At 34.9% G+C, this 22,798-nt stretch overlaps 1 protein-coding gene across 2 annotated transcripts in view; it reads right to left on the reverse strand.

The window, feature by feature from the left end:
- Window positions 1-20,379, reverse strand: part of LOC110377831 (uncharacterized) — a 29,849-nt gene extending 9,470 nt beyond the window's left edge. Inside the window, exons 1-3 of one of the 2 annotated variants that reach the window (XM_064042698.1) lie at window positions 20,119-20,379; window positions 14,246-14,991; window positions 10,445-11,488 (exon numbers count right to left, since the gene is read on the reverse strand). In XM_064042698.1, the coding sequence (XP_063898768.1) occupies window positions 10,445-11,488; window positions 14,246-14,845 (1,644 nt within the window). In that variant the 5' untranslated portion in view covers window positions 14,846-14,991; window positions 20,119-20,379. Of the gene's footprint in view, window positions 1-10,444; window positions 11,489-14,245; window positions 14,992-19,800; window positions 20,087-20,118 lie in introns of those variants that run through there. The other variant, XM_064042699.1, reaches the window with a different exon arrangement.
- Between the last annotated feature and the right edge of the window lie 2,419 nt (window positions 20,380-22,798).

The following is a 22,798-nucleotide window of genomic DNA, read 5'->3' on the forward strand; positions in this document are numbered from 1 at the left end:
TGGCGGTTCAAAACGCTCGATTCGAGAGAGTAGGTTAGAAACCATCATTAAGTTTGGCGTGAACTACTTCAATGTCTTGGTGTTACTAACGCACATATACTGAGGGACGGTCTTGGCTAAGTAACGGCCCAGTCTCCTGATCAAAGATCGAGCTTGCCTCACTTCATCTATCTATAACATGAAGAGTTCCTTTATGTGTTTCGAAAGGAGCATTAAATTGTGGGTCTAGGTCAGTGGTTCTTAACCTTTTTGACATGAGGGACCACTTTGACTAAAATTTGTCTTGCCGGGGACCACCTCATCGGATAACCTAAATTAGTACTCATTTCTTTATTAATTAAAAAAAAAAACTGAATTTTTGGGTCAGTTCTACTCAAAGCTAAACGCATGTCGGCAGTTGTGTAGGTAAGCAAATGCAAATAAAGAAAAATTTGCTTATGTAGTTTCCAAATGCGCGAGCGAAGCGAGCGCGAAATTTTTATCGGACTTAAACCAAATATTTCGTAAAATGTAGCCCAAACGTACTTAACTTTTATGTTTGTTGACAAATGCAAAAATAAGGGCATACAGTTTTTGAATACGCGAGCGAAGCGAGCGCGAAATTTTTATCGGACTTAAAACAAATATTTCGTAAAATGTAGCCCAAACGTACTTAACTTTTTGTTTGTTGACAAATGCCAAAATAAGGGCATATAGTTTCTGAATAGGCGAGCGTAGCGAGCGCGAAATTTTTATAGGACTTCAACCAATATTACGTAAAATTTAGCCCAAACGTTTAAAACTTTTTGTTTGTTGACAAATGCAAAAGAAGGGCATACAGTTTCTGAATACGCGAGCGACGCGAGCGTGAAATTTTAATTATTTTTTAAGACTCAAAACCAAAATTACGTAAAATGTAGCCCAAACATACATTTTCATGAATGGGGGGGACTAGGTACGACACACCCGATATACGTCCATGCGAAAACCCCCGCTCGCAATTATAAGTCGATAAAAATTAAGTTAGACAACGTATAGCAACGTCGCGAAGCTAATAGCTTCGCGGACCACTTGGAATGCCTCCAGGGACCACCAGTGGTCCGCGGACCACCGGTTAAGAACCACTGGTCTAGGTAAAAGCTCAGACAAAGTGGAAGCCAAAAAGTCTGACAATCATGACTAACAAGAAGTGTCTTGCTGTCTGGGTAACTGATTGAGGAGGACAGATAGGCAGTCGCTCCATGTGGCACACTGATACTCAGCTGCATCTAGTTAGACTGGAAGCTGCTTCCAAAATAGTTGGGCAAAAGTTAAGCAAATAATGGTTAAGAAACTGCTGCATATCAGGGATGATCAATTTTGGTGCAAAATTAGATTTCTTAATTAAATTAGCTAGATTTACAGCTTTATCACCTTAAGTATTTTATTCACTACTTTTTCTTTCCTGATAAAGTAGGTTATGTGCGTTAATAACAGCCAAGTATTAACATAAAACCAGCTACATATTTACCTCATGGCCAAGTGCGATGAGGCCCGTCGTCAAGCATGCTAGAATCACCAGGGCCTCGTAATAAGTGAGCATATAGGACTAGGCGGCAAGAGCACTCCTCCGCGGACTGACGGGAGCTTGGTCAAAGATTGCTCGTTTTTGCTTCAGTACTTAACGTCAGTAGAAATAGAAGTCCGGTTGTAAGGTCGTCGAGGTATCAAAATTGGGGAATTTGTAAATATGTATGTGACAAGTTCAATCGGTACAAAAGATCAAAAAAGGGAAAAGTTTGTCAATTGATACTAAGAATTTTAAAGTTGGATTTTTGTCTAAAACACCACTTAAAGTTTAAAGTATATCAACTAAAACGAAACCGGTCAACTGTATAGTTTACAAAACTGAAGTATTTTGAAAGTCCAGTTGCAGAGTTTGTTGTGTAAAGTTTTTTTAAAGTTTATCTTCTTTGACCACAAACTTTGGACGACACAATTGTCTATGCACAAATAGTTTACATCTCAAACGGTCGATATTACAAAATGTTCTCACACACTGTAAAAAGTCTTCAAACTTTAACGCATCGTAACACTTTAATTTTCAAAGGGCAGAGCCCTGAAAGAGGTCACATAACATTAACACTTCATTGTCTGTGGCGAGAAGAGCTGGTAGCTGTCAAATCTGACAGCGGATCGCGCGGGAAAAATGGCGTTTAGGTTATACCGGCGGGAAATAGCATTTCGACAATTATTTTAATAAGAGATTATTTCGTGCGGGTTGCAATGATTGCGTGTTTCAGACTGCTCAGGCGCCGTTCAAAGAGTGTAAGCCAAAAACCTATGCCAAATTTCACAATCAGTAATACATACGTAACGATTGGTGATAGCACGGAGTGAGCAAAGATGAGCGGAGACGCCATAATGCAGGTAGGTCAGACGCCTTCTTGCAGCTCAAATACATACAGTGAGCATATCCAAAACGAGCATTTACTAGCCAACTAACAAGGCGTTCGGGTCCTTTAGGATATCTGTCAACGATTTTTGGTATGACAATAATGTTCGGGTCCAAAGAAGGCGTATAAGATCGAAGACAGTAACGTTCCTCGTCCTCTCACACCCGCATGTTGTCGCGCTACTTTCTTAGGAGATTTTCCGTTATGGCACCTCCGCTAGTCATTTTTTTCTCCATGGTGGTAGTAAATATATGTTATTCATGGTTGTCACGTGGCTAGGTTGCTATGGGGGTGTGACGGTGACCCCAAAGCGTGACGCCATGCGGGTGAATTAACCAGTTCTGGGTCATGACCGATTAATATGAGCTATGGTATAACTGCAGTGGGATTTCTGTTGCAGTGTGCATTTTAATGATGGCCTATATGGTAATATCTACTATACGATATATTCTGCTAGTTCAAAAGGGCAATGTTATATTTCAGACTAGCTTTTCCGAGCGTTAATGGCACCAATTCGCGCTTGTACCGACAGTTGTCAGATGTCCACTAGCGCTTATACCTACTTTAAGTCAACTCAACGCTAGCATTTTTCAATTTTTAGGTATCAGCGTATGGTGCAAGTGGTAAATATAAATAAATATATCGACACACACAGTCGGTTTGCCCCATGGTAAGCTACTTATATAGCTTGTGTTATGGGTGCTAACACAACTGACAAATTACTATAACTCCCAGACTACAGCCAACAAGCATGCACATCACATAAATGTTGACCGTACCGGGAATCGCACCCGGGACCATCTGTTCGGCTTGGTGACTATTGAGCCAATGAGGACATGCGCGATAGTTAGGTACATACCAGACGCCCCATTGAGTTTAACAAAAACTATACGAGTGGACAAAAGCTACGCACGTATGTAAGCCAGTCTGAAACTCCTCTACCCAATTACACATCTATATTCCATCAATATGGTACAATTAGGAGTAGCGACCCGATTCGATCACTACGCCACATCGTTAAGGATACAAGTGTGTCAAGGACGAACAAATCAAGGTAACTATGTCAGTGTTATAGAGGCTTTATGATCGTAGCTTTTGTGTTCTGGTAATAATTAGTATCTATAGGTAATCTATGCTTATGTAAAAAAGAAGATTTTTTTGTATGTTTCTTTAAGAAATATAGCGTATGTTACTCGAGAAGAGTGTGGCTTACCAATAGTGAAAGAATTTTTCAAATCGATACGTCGTTAGTAGCACCCTAAAGGCTCCGAAACTACAGAACCGATTTGAAAAATTCTTTCACTGTTGGAAAGCTACACTCTTCCCGAGTAACATAGGCTATATTTTATACCGGTACGAGCAGTAGCTCTCACGGGACGCGGGCGGAACCGCTGGAAAACGGCTAGTATTATACAAAGCTGAAGAGTTTGATTGAACGCGCTAATCTCAGAAACTTTTTTTTTAATGTTAGATAGCCCATTTATCGAGGTACATAGTCTACTTTTTTGACCGGGTGCGCGGATTTAATCACGGGTTGTGTATGAAACCAATGGCGGAAGAATATAAGGAACATAAATTCCTTAAATGTATAATTAAGATTTGTTTATAGCGCTTTCAAGATAAACTGTTGATCCAATTGAGATAAGATTCGGTATAAAGATGAATGGAACCTCGGAAACTTGTGTACTTAGGCTTTACATTCATACATCATCATATTGTAACATCTTGTAATACCATACCATGTTTTTAGCTAATAAAATTTCGGATTTATCCTGATGCGCGAAAAAGTGTACTCTATACGTGACGGAAAATGTTACAAAATAACCCCGTTTTCAGGTCATCACTTTAGACAATTGAATTAACCGATTTCTTAAGAAAGCGTAACTAACTAAATTCACCATGATATCAATTAATTTTGGCGCCAAAATACAACTGAACAACATACCAACATAATCTGAGTCCAGAGCAAATTCGTGAGCTCCCATCTATACACGATATCCCTCAGAATCGTCAGTACAGCACTCATTGTGACGTCATCACAGTTCACTGACCTACCAACTTCAAAACGGTCACACTTCGTCCCAATTTTACTTTCGTTAAATCTATCAGTCCATTGGCAGGTGTGCCCTACTCGTCACAGTTTATTTTTAAACACATTTTATTAGTCCAAAAATTTCACAAAAATATCTGTCCAAAAGAAGAAATTTCGCGATAAATCAACACTTCTACAATTCACTCAAGTGAAGTCTTACATAAGCACAATAACTTGAGAAGCGATAACTTAAAACCTTGAACTTAGTTACAAAAACGTCGACACTCGACATGACTGTCGTTTTCACTGTATTTATGACTTCGTGACCTTCAGACCTCTTACTTTGGTAATACGGAAATAACTGGCAAACGTATCACTAACTATATATATATGTATTTTCTGTGTCCCAGATTTGTATATGTTTTGAAACTCGTCACATTCCCGTCTCGTCACAAATTTTAGATTACCAGAGCGTTTCTATGCCCATTTGGTCACGTCTTACGTTTACGGTGGTAACTACAAAACTAATAATACAATGAGTTTATCATATGATATCTATCTGGTAAGTAATATTTATCTTATATATCTTTATAATCCATCACGTTACGTAATATTTGCCATTGTAACTATATGACGCGAATTTGCAAAGTCGCGTGAAAACGTGTTATGTTATCTGAAAAATTTCAATGACACTGAATTTTTGCTATCTGATATGTAGGATATTTTAATATATATCTATGATCAATGAATGGTGAAGGATTTATTACTAACAGTACCTACATATTATACGGGAAAGTGGTTTCACCCGCGGCCCGTAGAAACTACGTTATAAAGAGTAGCCTAGCCTACCTTAATAAATGGGGTACCTATCTAATAATAAAATAATTCTTCAAATCGTCCAAGAAGTTCCTGACAATGACACATTCAAGCAAAATCACAAACTCTTCAGCTTAACAATATTAGTATTGATAAATTTTTCTACCGATTTTGGTTTATCTGTATGCGATAAAGTCAAAAACTACTGAAAGTATTTTCATGCAGTTTTCCACCAAAAGACGGTGTCATCAATTCTATTTCTTACAACTTCTAAGTTAAGCTATATTTATCATGATCATAGTGTCTGAAAGAAAATTCCTGAAAAACAGCTCCTTTTATCATCACACTATTTTCAGAGAGCGTGGGTCTAAGTTTCTGAGTATATCGGTAAGCGATGACGGTATGCCATTTTGAAAACATGAATAATTTCTCCTTAAATCATCTTTGAGTATTTTCTATATTAAGACTGGTTATTTTCGAATTTTGCCTAAAATACACAATGAAGAAAATAGAATTTAAGGGAAACGCTTTCAGGTAAATCGTTTTCTAAGTCGGTCATCACTTTTCTATAACTACACTACACAGGTAGGTACTAAATACATATTATAAAGCTGACGAAAACGTTTGCTTGAACGCATCAATCTCCGGAACTATTTATTGGTCCGAAAAAATATTTCAATGTTAGCCCGTTTATCGTGGAAGACCACATAGGCTACTTTTTTATCCGGGTGCGAAAACTAGTTCCCACTGGAAGCGGGTGAAACTACTGGCAGAATCTAAAGGGTGATTTTTTTGCTGGTATCTTTTTGGCAACACTGTTTTCGACAGATCACGCGTGAATCGTGTCTTGTGTCATTGTTAAACTTGTTCAGTTTGGTCTATAATTTAACCATAAATCGATTTACGAACGAACAACGGCTGCAAATTATTGAATTTTACTATCAAAGACGATAATGGCCGAAACGTTACTGTGAATGGCGAGCGCTACCGTGTGATGATTGGCGATTTTTTTTGCCCAAAATGGAAGAATTGGACATGCCTGATATGTGGTTTCAACAAGACGGTGCCACATGCCACACGGCACGTGAAACAATGGCCCAATTGAGAGCCGCCTTCGGTGAACAGTTTATCTCACGTTTTGGGCCCGTCAATTGGCCGCCTAGATCGTGTGATCTAACGCCTTTGGACTATTTCTTGTGGAGCCATGTTAAGGCTCATATCTACAGGGATAAACCAGCAACGATTGACGCACTGGGAGCCAATATTGAAACATTTATTCGTAATATACCGGCTGATATGTTGGAGAGAGTGTGCCGAAATTGGGCCTTGCGAATGGGCTATCTAAACCGGAGCCGCGGCAGCATTTGCATGAAATCATCTTCAAACATTAAATTATATTGATCGTTCTATCGATTCCAATAAAGATTTCATCAATTTTTTCAATTTTTTTGTGTTTTTTTTGAAAATCAAATCCTATACCTCTTAAAAAATCACCCGTTAGAAGCTAATATTTAAGATAGCCCAAATAATCCCCATATACCTTATAACCTTGTAAAAAACTTAAAAAAACAAGTACAGTATTCAAAATCCATAAATAGGCGGATTGATTACATACGTCGGCTCTATCAGAGATTCTATAACCTATCTATCCAAACAACAACAGATAGCTAACTTATAGAAACGCACAGCACGCGTGATGCGTTCTCCATGAGCGGAGCAATGACGTCGGTATGTACGTCAGCGGGCAAGGTCAGTATGACGTCACTACTCCTCACCTGGTGAGGTCGGAGTTTCAGTATTTGTTTGTTTATGATACTAGCTTTAGGCTGAATTCATTGACAATATGCGGTAAGTTTTCTTGAGCCAACATTTGAATTTAAAAGTTGAAGCGTGATTGAGAATCAAAACCCAATTCAATAATTTCTAAAACACTTTATAGCCAAAAATTTTGCTCTTCATTTTGGAACGACATGATCACGACATGGTTAGTCAAAATATGTAGGCAGGTGCTATTAAAATTCTGTATGCTCAGTACTGAAAAAGCCATGTTAAACTATACAAGTGAATAGAATAACCGCACCGTTCAAATGTTTTGCAATCTTAACATAGCTTAATTAGCTTACACTCTTCAAACCGATACCTTAATCTGTCAAAACTAGGTACTACTTTACACCAGACTCATATTTTTTAATCAAGTGTTCTTGCTGTGATCCCAGATCTTCAAAAAGTAAAGATTTAAAACTTCAAACCTTTAAACCAATTGAGTCATATTAATGCTATTGGTAGAAATTTTACAATACAACGTGGGTTTTATCGAGACAGCGAGGAATAACGATTGTGGCACGCTGCCATCAACTCTTAGCTATGTGGAGTTTCACCCATCATGCGCCAGTGCAAGGGGCATCGCCAATACACTGTGAATGGACATCAAGCAAGAACACACTTTTAAACTGTCCTTTTAATAATAATTAAGTTTATTCAAAGTAGGCTGAAATACAGCACTTTTGGAATGTCAAGTTTATAAAAGACAGCCCCCAAAAACGCCCGCCCTTCACCACTTCGTATGTGTTTTTGCTGGGAAGAAGTGGCGCAACAAACTCCCCAGCAACACAATTCTGTCGGTATAGTTTGAACAACCGCTATTAACTGTAGAAACCGCCATTTCTCCCAAAAAATCGCGTGCAACAAACCAAAATAAATAACCAGCTCCTCTTACCGGATAAAACGAAGATATCACATTTAACATTTAAAAATATCACATAGGTAGAAAAATGATTGCAAAAAATGTTGTATCGAAAATCGCAAATGACATATGCTAAAGTTGACAGACTTTTCTGTTTTGGAACGCTGCGTCAGTCAAAATTACAACCGGCCAGTTTCGAACCATAGACTTTGCAAAAGTTTTGCACACAAAAGAGGTTAAGTTTGTAAACGTCAAAGTTTTAGCGCGCTTTTTGTCAAGATGGCGTCTTGACACGTGGCGTGGAAAAAGTGAGGGCAGTCGTCTGGCGAGATTATTTCCCGCGTTATTTTATTTCTAGACGTTACATTTCGCGCTGTTTATTTTTAGCGAGGAATTAGTATCGGAAAGGGGACGTCGGGTCGTTCGCTAGTTATTGTCGCTTGAATATATTGATGCGAAATGTTTGCTGGCAGCATGCGTACTTCGCGAGGCATACTTAAGCGATGAGTCTTTAGTGAGAATTGGTCGATAATATTCCTTATTAGCATAGCTAGGAAAGAACAGTTCAGACACAAGTCAGAAAACTTGTGTGAGCCTATTGCAGGGAGTTTAAGAACGTACGCCTACACACTAAACAGGCGTGACCAATTTTGGATGAAATATGGTACAACGACTGTTTCAAACGTGGGCACTCAACATGCAAGACTGAACTTTCTCAGCAAAGGCTTATAGATGGCTGATAATGAGTATCATGTGGAACCCTGGAAACTTGGTTCAGGCGTTTAAAACTGTGTTTAGGATCAGCCCGATCCATATACGCTGGAAGCCGATCCCAACACAGCTGGGAAAAGGCTACTTAGATGATGATGTTCTTAGTCATTTCAACATGGAGATCTGGCCTAAATATTTTCCTATTCCCCCAAAAATTCTGGACGCTAGAAAAGTTCATCTCCCCACAGGTGTCTAACTCTCAGTTCATTGGCATTTGTATTGAGGTCATTTATTTGTGTGCGTAACGCCTACGTGTACTGACGTGTCTATGTGTGCGTTTTTAAAACGAACACAATTATCTGTTGGTGTTTATGACTTCCTGGTACTCGGTTTAGCATCTGGGGGGTAAGCTGGATTCTGAATTCCCCTACTTGTATTAATTGCTCAAAACTTGACGATCTCATATTTCTTTTATATATATTCTACATTCATTAAACATTATATATTTACATTTTTTAAATATTGATTATAAAAAATTATGTCCCACCGGACATCGGGAATATGGTGGTCAGGGCTCCATAGAGAGGAACCTCCTGACTCATCATCATCCTCCGAGCCTTTTTCCCAACCATGTTGGGGTCGGCTTCCAGTATAACCGGATTCAGCTGAGTACCAGTGCTTTACAAGAAGCGACTGCCTATTGTTACGTTATAATCGCATATTGGTTATTTTCCACGTATTCTTAGAAAACGCGATTTCATAGAACAGGAAAATAGTAACATGAAGAAGCTTATGAAATATGTAAATAGCATATAGATTATTAAGAATGTATAGCAAAAATCCAGTCGAATCCAGTCCAAAAATTAAGCGTTGAGTAATTTCAGTAATTTGTTTATATGCAGTAGTTGAACCAACAGCCCTACAAATTATACTTTAATCAGATGCGTGTCAGTGGCCGAAGATTTAGATTAGACGATTGTCTGACATCAGAAAAAATCTAGTGGAAAAAACAAATGATCAGACATTTCGGGATCACATGGGTCAAAAGTTGAAAGTCACAAAACGGGAATAGATAATCAGAATTATATGACGTCTGTACAAAAACATTTCTAAGTAAATAAATGCATTATCAACACCGTTGCATAATACACTTTCTATCCAAGATTAAACTGTAAAATTTTCGCTAAAATGGAATTCGCTCTAATTTATCGCTTTCACCTTAAGGTCACCTTTTAGTGAAGGGTGCCAAAACTGCAGACCACAATGCTGACGAAGACAGAACAAATATTCTGCATAATACAAAAATATCTTCCATTGTGAGACATAATGACAGCTAAGGATAAAATGGTCAAACGCCTGAATCAGATGAAAATAACGTAAATCATACTTAACTACCCTTAACTTAACAGTCGAGTAAAATCCGAAGAAACTATTGGAAGAACAAATCGGTAAAAAGTAACTCCAAGAAAATAACCTACGGCAGCTGAAAAGGACACAAGAAAAAACTTAAAAACTAACACACACGAATTTTCAAAATAATTGAGACGAGAACAAACTCAAAAACGTGCAAATATAAGAGCCAATATAAATGAGGTGCAGGCTCGAGGCTGCTTCGATTTCAGAAACATTTTTACCATAAAAGTCTTAGTATATCTAAGTTTATAAGAAGCTAGTAATGACATCAAGAAACCTTAAAAAGTTGAATTCGATTCCATCTCCATTTTAAATAAAATCTATGTTTCAAAGTATCGAAGCAGCCACGACGAAACGAACAAAATGAATACTTACCCCTTTACAATCTTCAAAATCCTTTGTATCCAAGACTTTTCTTCTAGCAGACGGAGTTTCAGGACTTAAATCATCACTGGGCTCGCTAATCGTGCTTTCAGTACTGGTTTCCATAGATTTAGCTTCCTCCGTTTGTTCTTTACCCTCCTCATTCTTTTCCGTTCTTTTCTTCAAATAATTCTCATGTTCAAAAGTCTTGTTCTCAAAACCGGTACCACTAGGAGATTCAATATCATTTTCCAACAGTATCCTATCTTCTTCCGAATCTATGTACTTAAGATTAGCTCTCGCTTTCCTAGGTTCAGATTTAATATCATTTTTAGTTGCATCTTCGTTATTAATGTGGTTTAATTCTACTTGTTTTTTGGGCGTAGTTCCGGATGAAACTGGTTGTGATATCTGTATGTAAGAAGCGAAGTTAGATGTGTGTTTTGGCGCTTTCGTCTGTTTCTCTATATCGCTCTTTATATCTTTAATTTTATTTCCGTCATGTTTCTTATAATCCAAATCGCCATTCTCTACTTGTATGACGGTGGATTTTTCTAGAATCTTGCCTATAGGATTGTTTGGGTCTAGCTGGCTTTTAATGCTGGCTAGACGGTCGGAAGGCAGTTTTGAAGTTAAAGAAGTGGACATGGAACTATTTCTATCGTGTATTGGTTTGGCTAGGCAAACTGGCTCGGATATCGTCTTACTTAGTGACAGATCTGAGTTTGAGTTAGATCGAGAGCTGGATGAACCTACTTCCCAGCGTTGCAAACCGTTCTTTTCGTGAGGCAAATGGACTGGTACCGGCTTGTCGTCTTTCGGGACGAGCTTAGTATACCCTACCGTGCCGTTCTCGCAATCCTTCAGTTGGTTTAGATATTGTTCGGTGTACCGCGAGTCGTTCGCGGGCAGTTTCGTAACAGTCATCTTTTGATCGAATCTCTTTCTGATCTCCGAGACTGGAGGCACTTCGTTGCCATTCGTATCCTTAACACCGTTTAGCATCCCTCTCTTGTAAACCGGCGAGGTTTCCTTATACGATCTTCGTTCTGGTCTCTGGTTTTCAAATATTACGCTTACTTTTTGATCTTGTGATGTAAAAATGCGACATGTGACAAGTGTGTGTTAGTCCAACATTTATATCATGCTTTGCTGTAATACCGAGTGTATCATTCATGGTACCTCGTGATTTAAATATGAAATGGTATGTAGCACAAATGTTACACGTGTGATGGTATTACAAGCAAACTTGCATCTATGTTACTACTTGACACGTTTTGAAAGGTAGCTGAAGTTTAACCTTTCAATCGGTGCAACTACTACTGTTTTTTGAAGCTGTCAATTGAATGGCTCTTTACTTAGTGCGATGTTAACGTACACACACATTCACACGCGCACACAATTTGTGTGCCTGCGAAATCTTACACAGTAGCCGGTCCCAATAATCTATCTATCTATTGATTTGATTACTAAAGATAGGACTTTGCCATAGCTTTTACAACTAACGCAAATTCCTATCTTTAGCAAGCGAAAACCACAGATAGATACAATATTGGGTTCGGCTGAAACTTAATAACCAGTTGTGTATGGTTTTTGGTAATTTTGATAGATGATATAGACTTCGATTTTTGACGAAGTTATGTGATCTCATTTTGATGGGTTTGAATGAAATGTGGAGTAGAAAAACTACTTAAGTTTCTTTAACTCAATTTTTCAATAAAATTTTTGGACATGAGATGATTATGTATTATTATTAAAAAATATAAAACATTATGGAATGCAATTATTATTTTTAATACTTTTATGAAATGCCAGACTCTGTTTTTTACTTAGTTTTAGGAAAACAAATGATATTTTTCACCTACCTTCGTTTAAAGAGAAATGAAGAAAAATCTCAGCCAATATGTTATTTAAAAGGCTTTTTATGAAAAAAAAAAACTTTTGCATGCCTTCTGACTGTGTGACAGAAAACACAAACATAAACCTGTAGTATGAGAGCGTGACTACAATACCTATCTCTTTTACACTTACAAACGAACGTATAAGAGGAAAAGAGTAAGATGTATTTTTGTTGGTAGTATGTACATTCTGTACAGATACCAACATACGGGTGAAATTAATATTTTTTTGTTTGTTTGTACCTTAAAGGCATCAAAACTAATGAACAGATTTGAAAAATTCTTCCAGTGTTGGAAAGCTACACTCTTCCCGAGTAACATAGGCTATATTTTATCCCGGTACGGGCAGTAGTGCCTGAGAGTTACGGGTGAAACCGCAGTAAGAAGATATATGAAAACTTACTAAATATATTTTTTTAACTAACACAGCACTGATGTACATTTTCAACGAATGCCAAAAACTTACAACTTGTAGACTTTTATTGAAATATCTATTAACACGTTTGAAGGCTAAATTCTTAGAAATCATCTTGGTTTTGTTATATTTGACTATTCCTTGCATCTTGCGTGCTAGCAGAGACTTAAAAATATGCTTGTAAAGCCAGGTTTAAGCTGTGCGTTCATGAATCGAGACAGGCTTTCTGTCTGTCAGTCAGTCAGTATCTAATGCCTATGGCCGTGAGTAAATATATATTTAGGCAACCTTAACACAAAAAAGCCAAAGAAATCTGGTAGGGCAATTTTGTAGAGGAAAATATTTGGAGTTACTAGAAGTCTAGAGGTTGTCACTGCATTTATTTTGCCACCGAATTTTAAAGACGTGTCAAAATACGGTCGATTTGAGAAACTCTTTTTTGGGAAGTCGTTCAAAAGGATTATTTTTGATATTGTCACTCTCTCAAGCTACAGGTTTGTATAGTTAATTTGTATTTGTGTAGTGTATTGTATAGTATAAGTGTGTGTAATAGTGTAGTGTAATAAATATTAATTTGTTTCCTTAGATTTAAAATTAATACTTGTGTACTTAAATGTAGTGTATGTGTGATACTTTTTTAATGTCAGTTTATTGAAAATGGTTTTGTTTATATTTCGTTTTATCTATTTTCATTTTATTATTTTTTTTTCTTTTTTTTTAATATTATTCTGTAAATAATATGGATTCATTCTATCAATTTTAATTTTTCTAATTGAATAAAGCTGTTTCTGTATTTTTCGTGTATCTTACAATAATTCGACCAATTTTTTTTGTTGTTCTCCTTATTTTAAAAAAATTACATGAAAATAAATATTGTAGTTTTTAATTAATAATGAATAAAACACCACTTCAGTTGGCTATGGCGTAAGTGATACACGATATATTATTTAAGATGTCTGACTCATAGCTAAACAGTTTCGGGGTCAAGGTCAAATCCTATGTATTTGGAATATTTTTGCATTTTTTATTTAGTAGTTATGTGCTTGGAATGTCTTTTTAACTGGTATTAAAGAGTGAATAATATTTTGTTCATTTTTTTATTATTTAATTTAACTATCTAGTTTTTTCTAATACTTTTTAATGACTCTAAAAATATTCTTGTGTTTGGGTTCATTTTGTGATTGTTTCTTATTTTTGAGATCCAGACAAGATTCACGATTGCTAATTACAAAAAAAATAAATTAGCGTAATATTTTTATGTTATCAGCTCTCTGATTCCACCTAGACCTAGATTTTGTTTTGATTCTAGCAAAAAATCTAAAACCAACCTTGAACAAAAATCGAATGATAGACTTTTACTACCTACAAAGTGCTCACTGGATAAAACCAAAATAATATATTTTTTGAAATTTCGCAGACACTCAAAATCAAAAAATTACTTAGAAAATAAAAGAAAAAGAAATATATTACATTGAAATAGTACAAATTCTGAAAAATTACCTCTGATATGGTGGCAGCTGAATTCCTTGCTTTCCTTGCAAGCCTCGTAGGGTCTGCAGCCGGAGGCCTTCCAATATCATTTGAAATTGACTTTGACCTTGAAATTTCTGCATAATTCTGATTCTGCTGTTGCTGTTGTATCCTTTGTGTCAACGGTATATAATTTGCTGGTGAATACTTATTATACCACTCCGCATGTGACATAGCCAACTCAGTAGAAGTCAGAATAGGTCTCCGACTCCTCGGTAGAGGATCACTGGAGGTCTTGCTACTCTCACTGCGGGTTGTAGAGATATCTCTGGACCTTGACTCACTTCTGTCAGACCGGTATCTGCTAGAGATGCCACTGTCAGAGTCAGCGATGCTCGGTGCTCTAGATGTTCGGGTGCGTTCAGAGATAGTCTTTCTTTCTCTGTTGCCATCAATGTCAGAGAATCTGGACCTATATTCTGACCTCTCATAGCTGCGTATAGTGTCATAATTTCCACTTGTAGACCTGTAGTAAGGTTTCTCTGAGCTTGAAGAAGTCAAAGTGGACCGGTACGAGCCAGAGAGGCTCGATGAAGTGGTATTGTATCGAGAGGGAGATACCACAGGCATTTTGTATGTTTGTCTGTGACAGTCTAACACATATCCTTAACGTACGCTTGTCTTACACTAGGCTAACTTTAATTCTGGACGGCGGTCGTTTTCTTTGCATGTTTTGCTTTTTTTCGCTTGACTCAAGTGCTTTTTGGCTTTGGTTTCTGTAACAAAGAATTATATTGTCAGATATAAGAAAGAAAGTATGACACAAATGTCCTTTTAAAAACCTTCGCAGATCAATTAGCAGAACCGATTTGAAAAATTCTTCCGTTGTTGGTGTCCAGATGATAGGTATGACGAATTTTTAACCAAACCACAGGTATGTTTACAAAAGCACCAAACAGAAAGTAGTTTCTACATGACGAGGATGAAACCGCTAGAAACAGCTAGTATATTTACCCAACTTAAAGAAAGATGAGGTTCTTAGTTTGACCTGTATGTAGGTACCTATATTTGTGCGCAATTATCTTACATTTGGCTTTACCGATTAGCAGACTTACGAGGTTTTAGTAATATTATTGAAGTCGGTTATATTTTCTTGTGAAAATATTTTTTATAAAATCAGATGAAAACGCCTCATACCAAAGTCTAGAATGAGGACATTAACCACAGTTGAATAGTAAGCGTAGACACACCACAATGGGCTCAGTTTGCCAACAAATAGTCATTAATTATTGCGCCTTGCCTTGAAGAATATTGTAAATATTATATACAGAAAATTTTACATGTACACTTCTATGCTAGTACTAGAGAGGGCTGATTTTATTTTATTTATTTATTAAGCAGTGAAAACAACAGTTAGTGTATGCTCTTAAATTAAAGGTAGGCTCAACATTTTATTATATGACTGACTGTTTCATGCAAAATTGCGAAAAAATACTTATTTTGAAAATTCCTTGTATTATATGTCTCAATCCTTGTATGAAAAAAAGAGAGAAATGCAAACTCAAAGATGAATAATAAGCTACATTATATTAAAATGCTTGATAAGACATTGCTTCAATCAGGAATCAAACCGTATCCTACTGTTATATGCTTGTTTGTCTTTCACGCAAAAACTGCTAAATGGATTTTGATGAAACTTGGCAATGAGATAGGAGCCATTTTTTTCCTAAAAAAAAAGTAGGGTAGAAAGTAGTTCCCTCAGGAAGTGGGTGAAAAAGTTGGCGGAAAATAGAACTAAATATTCGAGAAAGAATATTATCTAATTAAAAAAAATGTGAGACAATACACTGATCAATTTATTTGGGGATTCATGGGCAAATCTTTGGTAGAGCATAGCTTATATTGAGCAAACTGTATTTCTGTTAATAAGAAAGAAAAATATACCTTTTCCTCGTTTTTCTAATATCTTTGTAGTACAATTTCAAATCAACAATACTTAGGTAATTATATCAATACAATGACAACAAATCTATATTGTTTATATTGGTCACTATGGCAACCAGATACAATATCTATGTTGATAAAACAATAGATATGTAATTCTTTCCCTGAATTGAGTAATATTATCTATACAAGAGAACAATATTTTTTTTTGTTTGTTTGTTAATACAAAAGGCTCCTTACTATTGAAACAATTTAAAAAGTCTTTTACTGATGAGAAGCTCCACTATCCCTGGGTAACATCCTACTTATATCCTACTTATATTATGTGAATGTTTGTGAGAATGTATGGATGTATGTTTGTTATTCAATCACGCAAAAACGGCTGGACCGATTTGATTGAAATTTGGTATGTAGATAGGTGATACCCTGGATTAACACATAGGCTACTTTTTATCAACACACCACGCGGGCGAAGCCGCTGGCGGAAGCTAGTAGGCTATATTTTATCTGGGTATAGGGAAGAAGCTAGATTCTCAAATAAACTACTATAAGCTTATAGCTGAATAGTTTTCTTGTATTCAATCAGTGTCAGATATGCTATTTATCAAGTAAGGCTATAAGCTACTTTTTATACGGTAGTACAAGGCAAGTGGGTGAAATTGCAGATGGAAGCTAAACAGAGTTAGGGTCATTTCGCCTGTTGGCGACCATTTAGTGCAGTTGGCAAGTTTGACGGCGATAATAAAAATGCTCCAGCACTCATTTCCATGTCAAATTTGTGTAATGTATTCCTTATATACTCTATTTTAAGATTAACTTTCAGTTGTATTAGAAATATCTTACGTTTTCTATTTAAATCGATAAACCTCAAAATTAGGCGTTTTACCCAGTTTGCGTCCACAAAATCCAATTCGCGTCCACCCATGGTCCAGTTCGCGTCCAGTAGCTTAGAAAAGGAATATAGGGGTGATTTTTTTAAGAATTAATAAAGAAAGATTGTATTAGATCAATTTCTTTATTTAACAATAAACTTAATTATTAAAAGTCAACATTATCATCATTTAAAATTCACTTTAAAAAATAAAAATAATTCTTCTCAACATTGGTTTAAGTAACTTAAAATAAGATTAAACAGTAATTTTTTTTATTAAGATATATACGTGGTTATAATTAAATTATAATTATAATTTAAATATTTAATTATAATTTAATTATAACCACGTATATATATATATATATATATATCTTAATAAAAAAATAGAAAAATTATAATTTAATTAGAACCACGTATATATCTTCATAAAAAAAATATAATTTAATTATAACCACGTATATATCTTAATAAAAAAAATGTACTGTTTAATCTTAATATATTAAGTAATTTCATTTAAGATAAGTTCTTCGGATACAGGAAAAAAGAAGGAAAAGACAACATACACAGAAAAAGACTTAAAGAAAGCATTAAATGATATTCGAGAGAAGAATAAATCGATAAAAAAAATATTCAAAGAATATGCCTTGTCTGATAATTTATTGACTCAACAATTCTTTTAGTTGTAGGTATGTTTAGACAAAATTGTTATATTGTTTTGTTAATTTAATATGGCCAAAAACTTACTATAATCAACGCGGGTCTTTCCCTGTGATTTTAGGGTAAAATTAACAGAACTGATTACTGTTTATTTTTCAAGTTGCAAAATTAATTGCCTAATTTTAAGTTACTTAAACCAATGTTGAGAAAAAATATTTTTATTTTTTTAAAGTGAATTTTAAATGATGATAATGTTGATTTTTAATTTAAAATAACAAAAAAAAAATAAAAAATTTACTGTTTAATCTTACTATATTAAACAGTACCCATGTTTTAATTATTTTTTATAAGCAAGTATTTAACGAAAACAGTGGACGCAATTTGGTTTATTAGTATAGAGGATAGTTTTAGTTCGCGTCCATTGTGGACGCAAAGTGGAAGTTTTGTAAAATTCGATGTAGTAATTCGCGTCCACCTTATTTTATTCGTTAAATATAAAAAACATTACCAAATTCATAAAAAACATTATACCTTTATTCATCATTAAACTGTAGAAATAGCTATCTATCCTAAAATTCACATAAAACAATATAAAACTTACCATCAAACACGCCGCTGCACACTAATTTTTATCTAAAATTCAACGTGTTTGCGCTTTCTTGTTGAAGAGCCTAGACTAATTATTTTTTCTAAAAGGGTTGGTTGGACGCACAGAACTTTTGTCTATCTGTGCGTGCCTCTTATACATTAACGTATTAGCGGTAATGATCTTTCGTTTGATTGGTGTGTTAATTATCTTGTTTTCGAAGTTTTTTTAAAGGAGATCGGCAAAATGGACGCGAACTGGGCGATGGTCGCGAACAGGCGAAATGACCCTATTTTATTGATAAATTCTAATTTCTTTGCTTTTATTATAAATGTGAAAGTAATTGTATAACACTTTCACTGCAAACTGAACATATTGAGACGAATTTTGTGGCTCTAAATTTTGATATTGCTAACAGTATGTATTATGAGAAAGTATTTAAACTAAATAAGTTTATGCAGAATTGGATCAAAATCCCAGAAGTCTTTAATACCTGGTTCTATCAATAAAAAGAGGTTTGTTTTGCTTAAGCTGAATTGCACCATAACTAACTCTGGACATTTAGGACCTGTTTACCCTAGAGATATAGGGAGTTTCCTAAAAGGATCTAGGGAGAAGCAGGTAGTTTTCACTATTTCATAAAGACTAAAGGTTTTTATTTCTGTGTATGATTGAAAGGAATAACTGGAAAACTACTCAGCCAATTGACAAATTATTCCTCTGTTTGGAAAGCTACACTATTCCCGAGTAACATAGAGCTATATTTTATGGGGGTATTAGAAGAAATTCCTCTGGGATGTGGGTGATACAGAGGAATATAGCTAGCTTATTATATTTGTATTAGATTAAAATCTTGCAAAGTACATTTTTTACAGTTTTTTTTTTATCATTTTCCTAGTCGCTTTTGTCATAAAGATAACATCTACATACTGTTTACATAGCAAACTCTTGTGCATCTTCAATGACCTATAAAATGTAGTTTTATTATTTGTCTGTACAATAGGTGATGTACTTGATAAGCACAATAACATTGGAAAATGTTGCCAGTGGTAATTTTACCCCTAATTTAGGGAGATTAATTCTAAATTTTAATAAAGTTGGACAATTTTTTGTGGTAAGTATGAGTTAGTTTTCAGCTTTAGGATGCAAAAAATTACTTAAATAGTACTGTGAGCGCGTCAAATTAAATTTTCAGACAAGTAAGGTAAGTACCAGAAAGTGAAAGGTAGACAGTTTTTCTGCCAGTGCAATATGCAAGAATTTTGGTGCATAAAAACTTTTCAATCAAAACTCTTTGGTCCAATATTCTAGTAAGGCATTTTATTTCGCAACTGGTAACACGAAGAAGGTATGTTAAAAAATATTGTCGTGTTCGAAGTAAAACACTGGTTAGCTCGATGCGTATTTTACTCAAGGTCATACACTAAGAATTGATCCAATTAAAACGTTCATGGACATTCCCAACACGAAAGACAGTACATAACATTCTTAAACATTTTTAACACTAAAAAAACGTCACCTTACCGTTGAAAAACGCGTAACCTGATACCACTGCATATAAAATTGATTTAATATATCAAGGCCACTAGTTAAAAAGCTTTTTTGCAGCGTAATTACAAACTTTCACACGTCTTCACCGCCCCGCACTCGCAAAATCGCCAAATATAATTCCAAAAATACATTCCAGTATTATTTTTAGCGACATAGCATGACACAGCCTATGCTGAATAAAACACAAATTTAATCCATTTAACCACGTTACATCACGTGTTTGGTACGGCATAACGTAAATATCGATCGTTAATAACCAGTTTTCGTGTGGAAAATACATTAGATACTCACAAAATATAAAAAAAATCTCCGGTAACTTAGAAACGATATACACGGTTTTAACTTCGACAGTCGTGTTTACAATAATTATTTCATTTAACACTCGCGTCGTACACTTTTATCGACACTTCTGTATATTTAATTGTATTTAAATGGAGCGTATATGTCGGAAAAATATATTTTCTTGTGCTCCTATGTAATTTTAGAAGGCTGGCTCCATGACTCCGATGGCTATGCCGTGACGTCATTAAGATTGTTGGCAATCCTATTTTTATGCCACTTCCTACTCAAACGATAAAATGTCTTACTAACTTTATTTTTCGTGCAATTTTAATCCTTTATGCTATACAATAAAGCATATTTTAGATTTACTTGAAGGATTATAAACCTGTGATGGTGAGATTTAGTGTTGCTATTACAAAAAGTAGTAATATTTTTCAGTTTTTTATGCATGACTCAACACCAGCTGATGGTTTTTGGAAAAATGATTTATAATTATATTTTCAGTATTAGTTAGGCTATTAATTTGTTTAAATTTCATGCCAACAGTACATTTAATTTCAGCTGAGTCACAATAAAATGAAATGTACATACATGGCGTGCAGTATGTCTTGTTGATACAGCCACTTATCAAAAGATAGCGTTAGTAGTCTGGTTTAATATTTCTACTCAACGCTAGATGGCGTTGTACGTTCCACGAACAGATTCACAACTTTTGTTTCTTTTACCGATTACCGGTAAACGTTATAGGCAAACTTTGAAGTTGTAGCAATCCTAAGTTTGACTACTTATTCTTCAGAAAACACTTATTAAAGTCATAGTTAACGTGTTTTTTGTGTTATCACAAGATAGTTTTCGTAAAACCTAGGAGCATTAGATTTGGTTTGGCGAATTAACTCATATCGCAGTTTGACCAAACAAATTACAATTAGATACTGAGTAGAATAACCGGGCTTTTTAGATTTTAGGCTTTTTAGATGCAGTCTTATAGACTGCAGTCTTGTAGACTGCATCTTTACTATTTTCATATCAGCTTTGAAACCTTTATATGTTTATGCCTTAATTAAGAGTTAACAGAATAAAAAGGATTTCATGATACCTATATTTTACCAATTAGTTATTATGTTGTTCTTGACTTTTAAAAATGCTTGTGATTTGCAACATAGGTTTTGTAGAAGCTCTAAATGAACTTACACAACAATTTTACTACATTTTATTTAACCACCTATAAGTCTTCCATGTGTAGTGTTTTTAAAACTCTGACGAAATTTAAGTTTATAAGTAGGTAGGTACCTATTTCTAAAGTACCTAAAAAGCAATATGGAAAAGCTATGTTTAAACCGGCTATCATGATATGGGCATGTAGTACGAAGGAACGAGGATCATGCTATAAGGAAAATTAAGAACCTACGACATAAGTACTTAAACCCAAGAAAAATAGTGTGTATCTTTTTACCTTAATTTTGCTATAATAAGTATCACTTAAGCCCACAGGCAAAGGGGTTTCAGAATCAAAAAGAAGGAGGTATTGACGAATGTATATTTTTTTTGTTTTCAAGCGCATGTTACCTGGTTATATTTATTTATAGGTACTTAAATATACCTATACCTACATAGGTATTGAAAAGTTATAAGTATGTAGGTATCTGTATCCAAACCTCAATATTGAAACTATTTCTATGAAGTTTTACCTGATCATTTATACCTGACCGTAATATTTTTCCAATCCACCATTTCAAATCCAATTCGTCTCGTTTTTAAAGGGGTTGCCCGGGTAACTGGGTTGAAGAGGTCAGATAGGCAGTCGCTCCTTGTGACACACTGGTACTCAGCTGCATCCGGTTAGACTGGAAGCCGACTCCAACATAGTTGGGAAAATGCTCGGTAGATGATGATGAATATTGTTCCAATGTTTTATGCTTTCTAGTTGATTTTAATGGTTAAAAGAGGTTATTAGTAGGCTCGTGAAATAGTGTCACATGCTTTCAGATGATGTCAGCCCTTACTTTATATATAAAATGCGAAAGTAACTCTGACTGTCTGTCACGATTTAGAGCCAAAACTACTGAAACGATGTCAATGTAATTGGTACACAAATATACTAGGTAGAGTCTAATGAGGCTAATAATTTTAGCATTTTTTGTCCATATGCGGGAAATAGTTCCATGGGAATGGCGGAATTCAGAGAAACTTATTTTAGAAAACCTAAGAAGGTACTTATATCGAAAAGGATTTAAAAGAAATCTAAATTATTTTTTCTAAATTCAATATCTAATACTTAACTGAATTCCTAAATATTCTTTAAAACTGAATTAACAAATACGTACGTATCTAAAATCAGTCATGTTTTTGGTCTACAGTGAACCTAAGTATCAACTGAATTTTCAATCATCAATATGATATTTCAATATCCAAAACTAAAATTGCCATTTGCAATGTTGTTAAACCGTATGTGCCCATTTTTTATTATAATTTACAAACTATTAAAACTATTTAAATGAAACTTATACTATTTTAAAGTTACTTATATAAAAAATATACAAATAATGTATATTTTTTACTTACAAACTGTGATATTCTATAAGTTAAAATAATGTTCATCATAAAATATATAAACCTACATATTAATTTCAAATATTAATATTTAATATAATGTTACTTTAAAAACTATAATCCAGTATCCATCATATTT

The sequence above is a fragment of the Helicoverpa armigera genome, chromosome 29 (assembly GCF_030705265.1).
Source record: "Helicoverpa armigera isolate CAAS_96S chromosome 29, ASM3070526v1, whole genome shotgun sequence".
Classification (NCBI taxonomy): Eukaryota; Metazoa; Arthropoda; class Insecta; order Lepidoptera; family Noctuidae; genus Helicoverpa; species Helicoverpa armigera.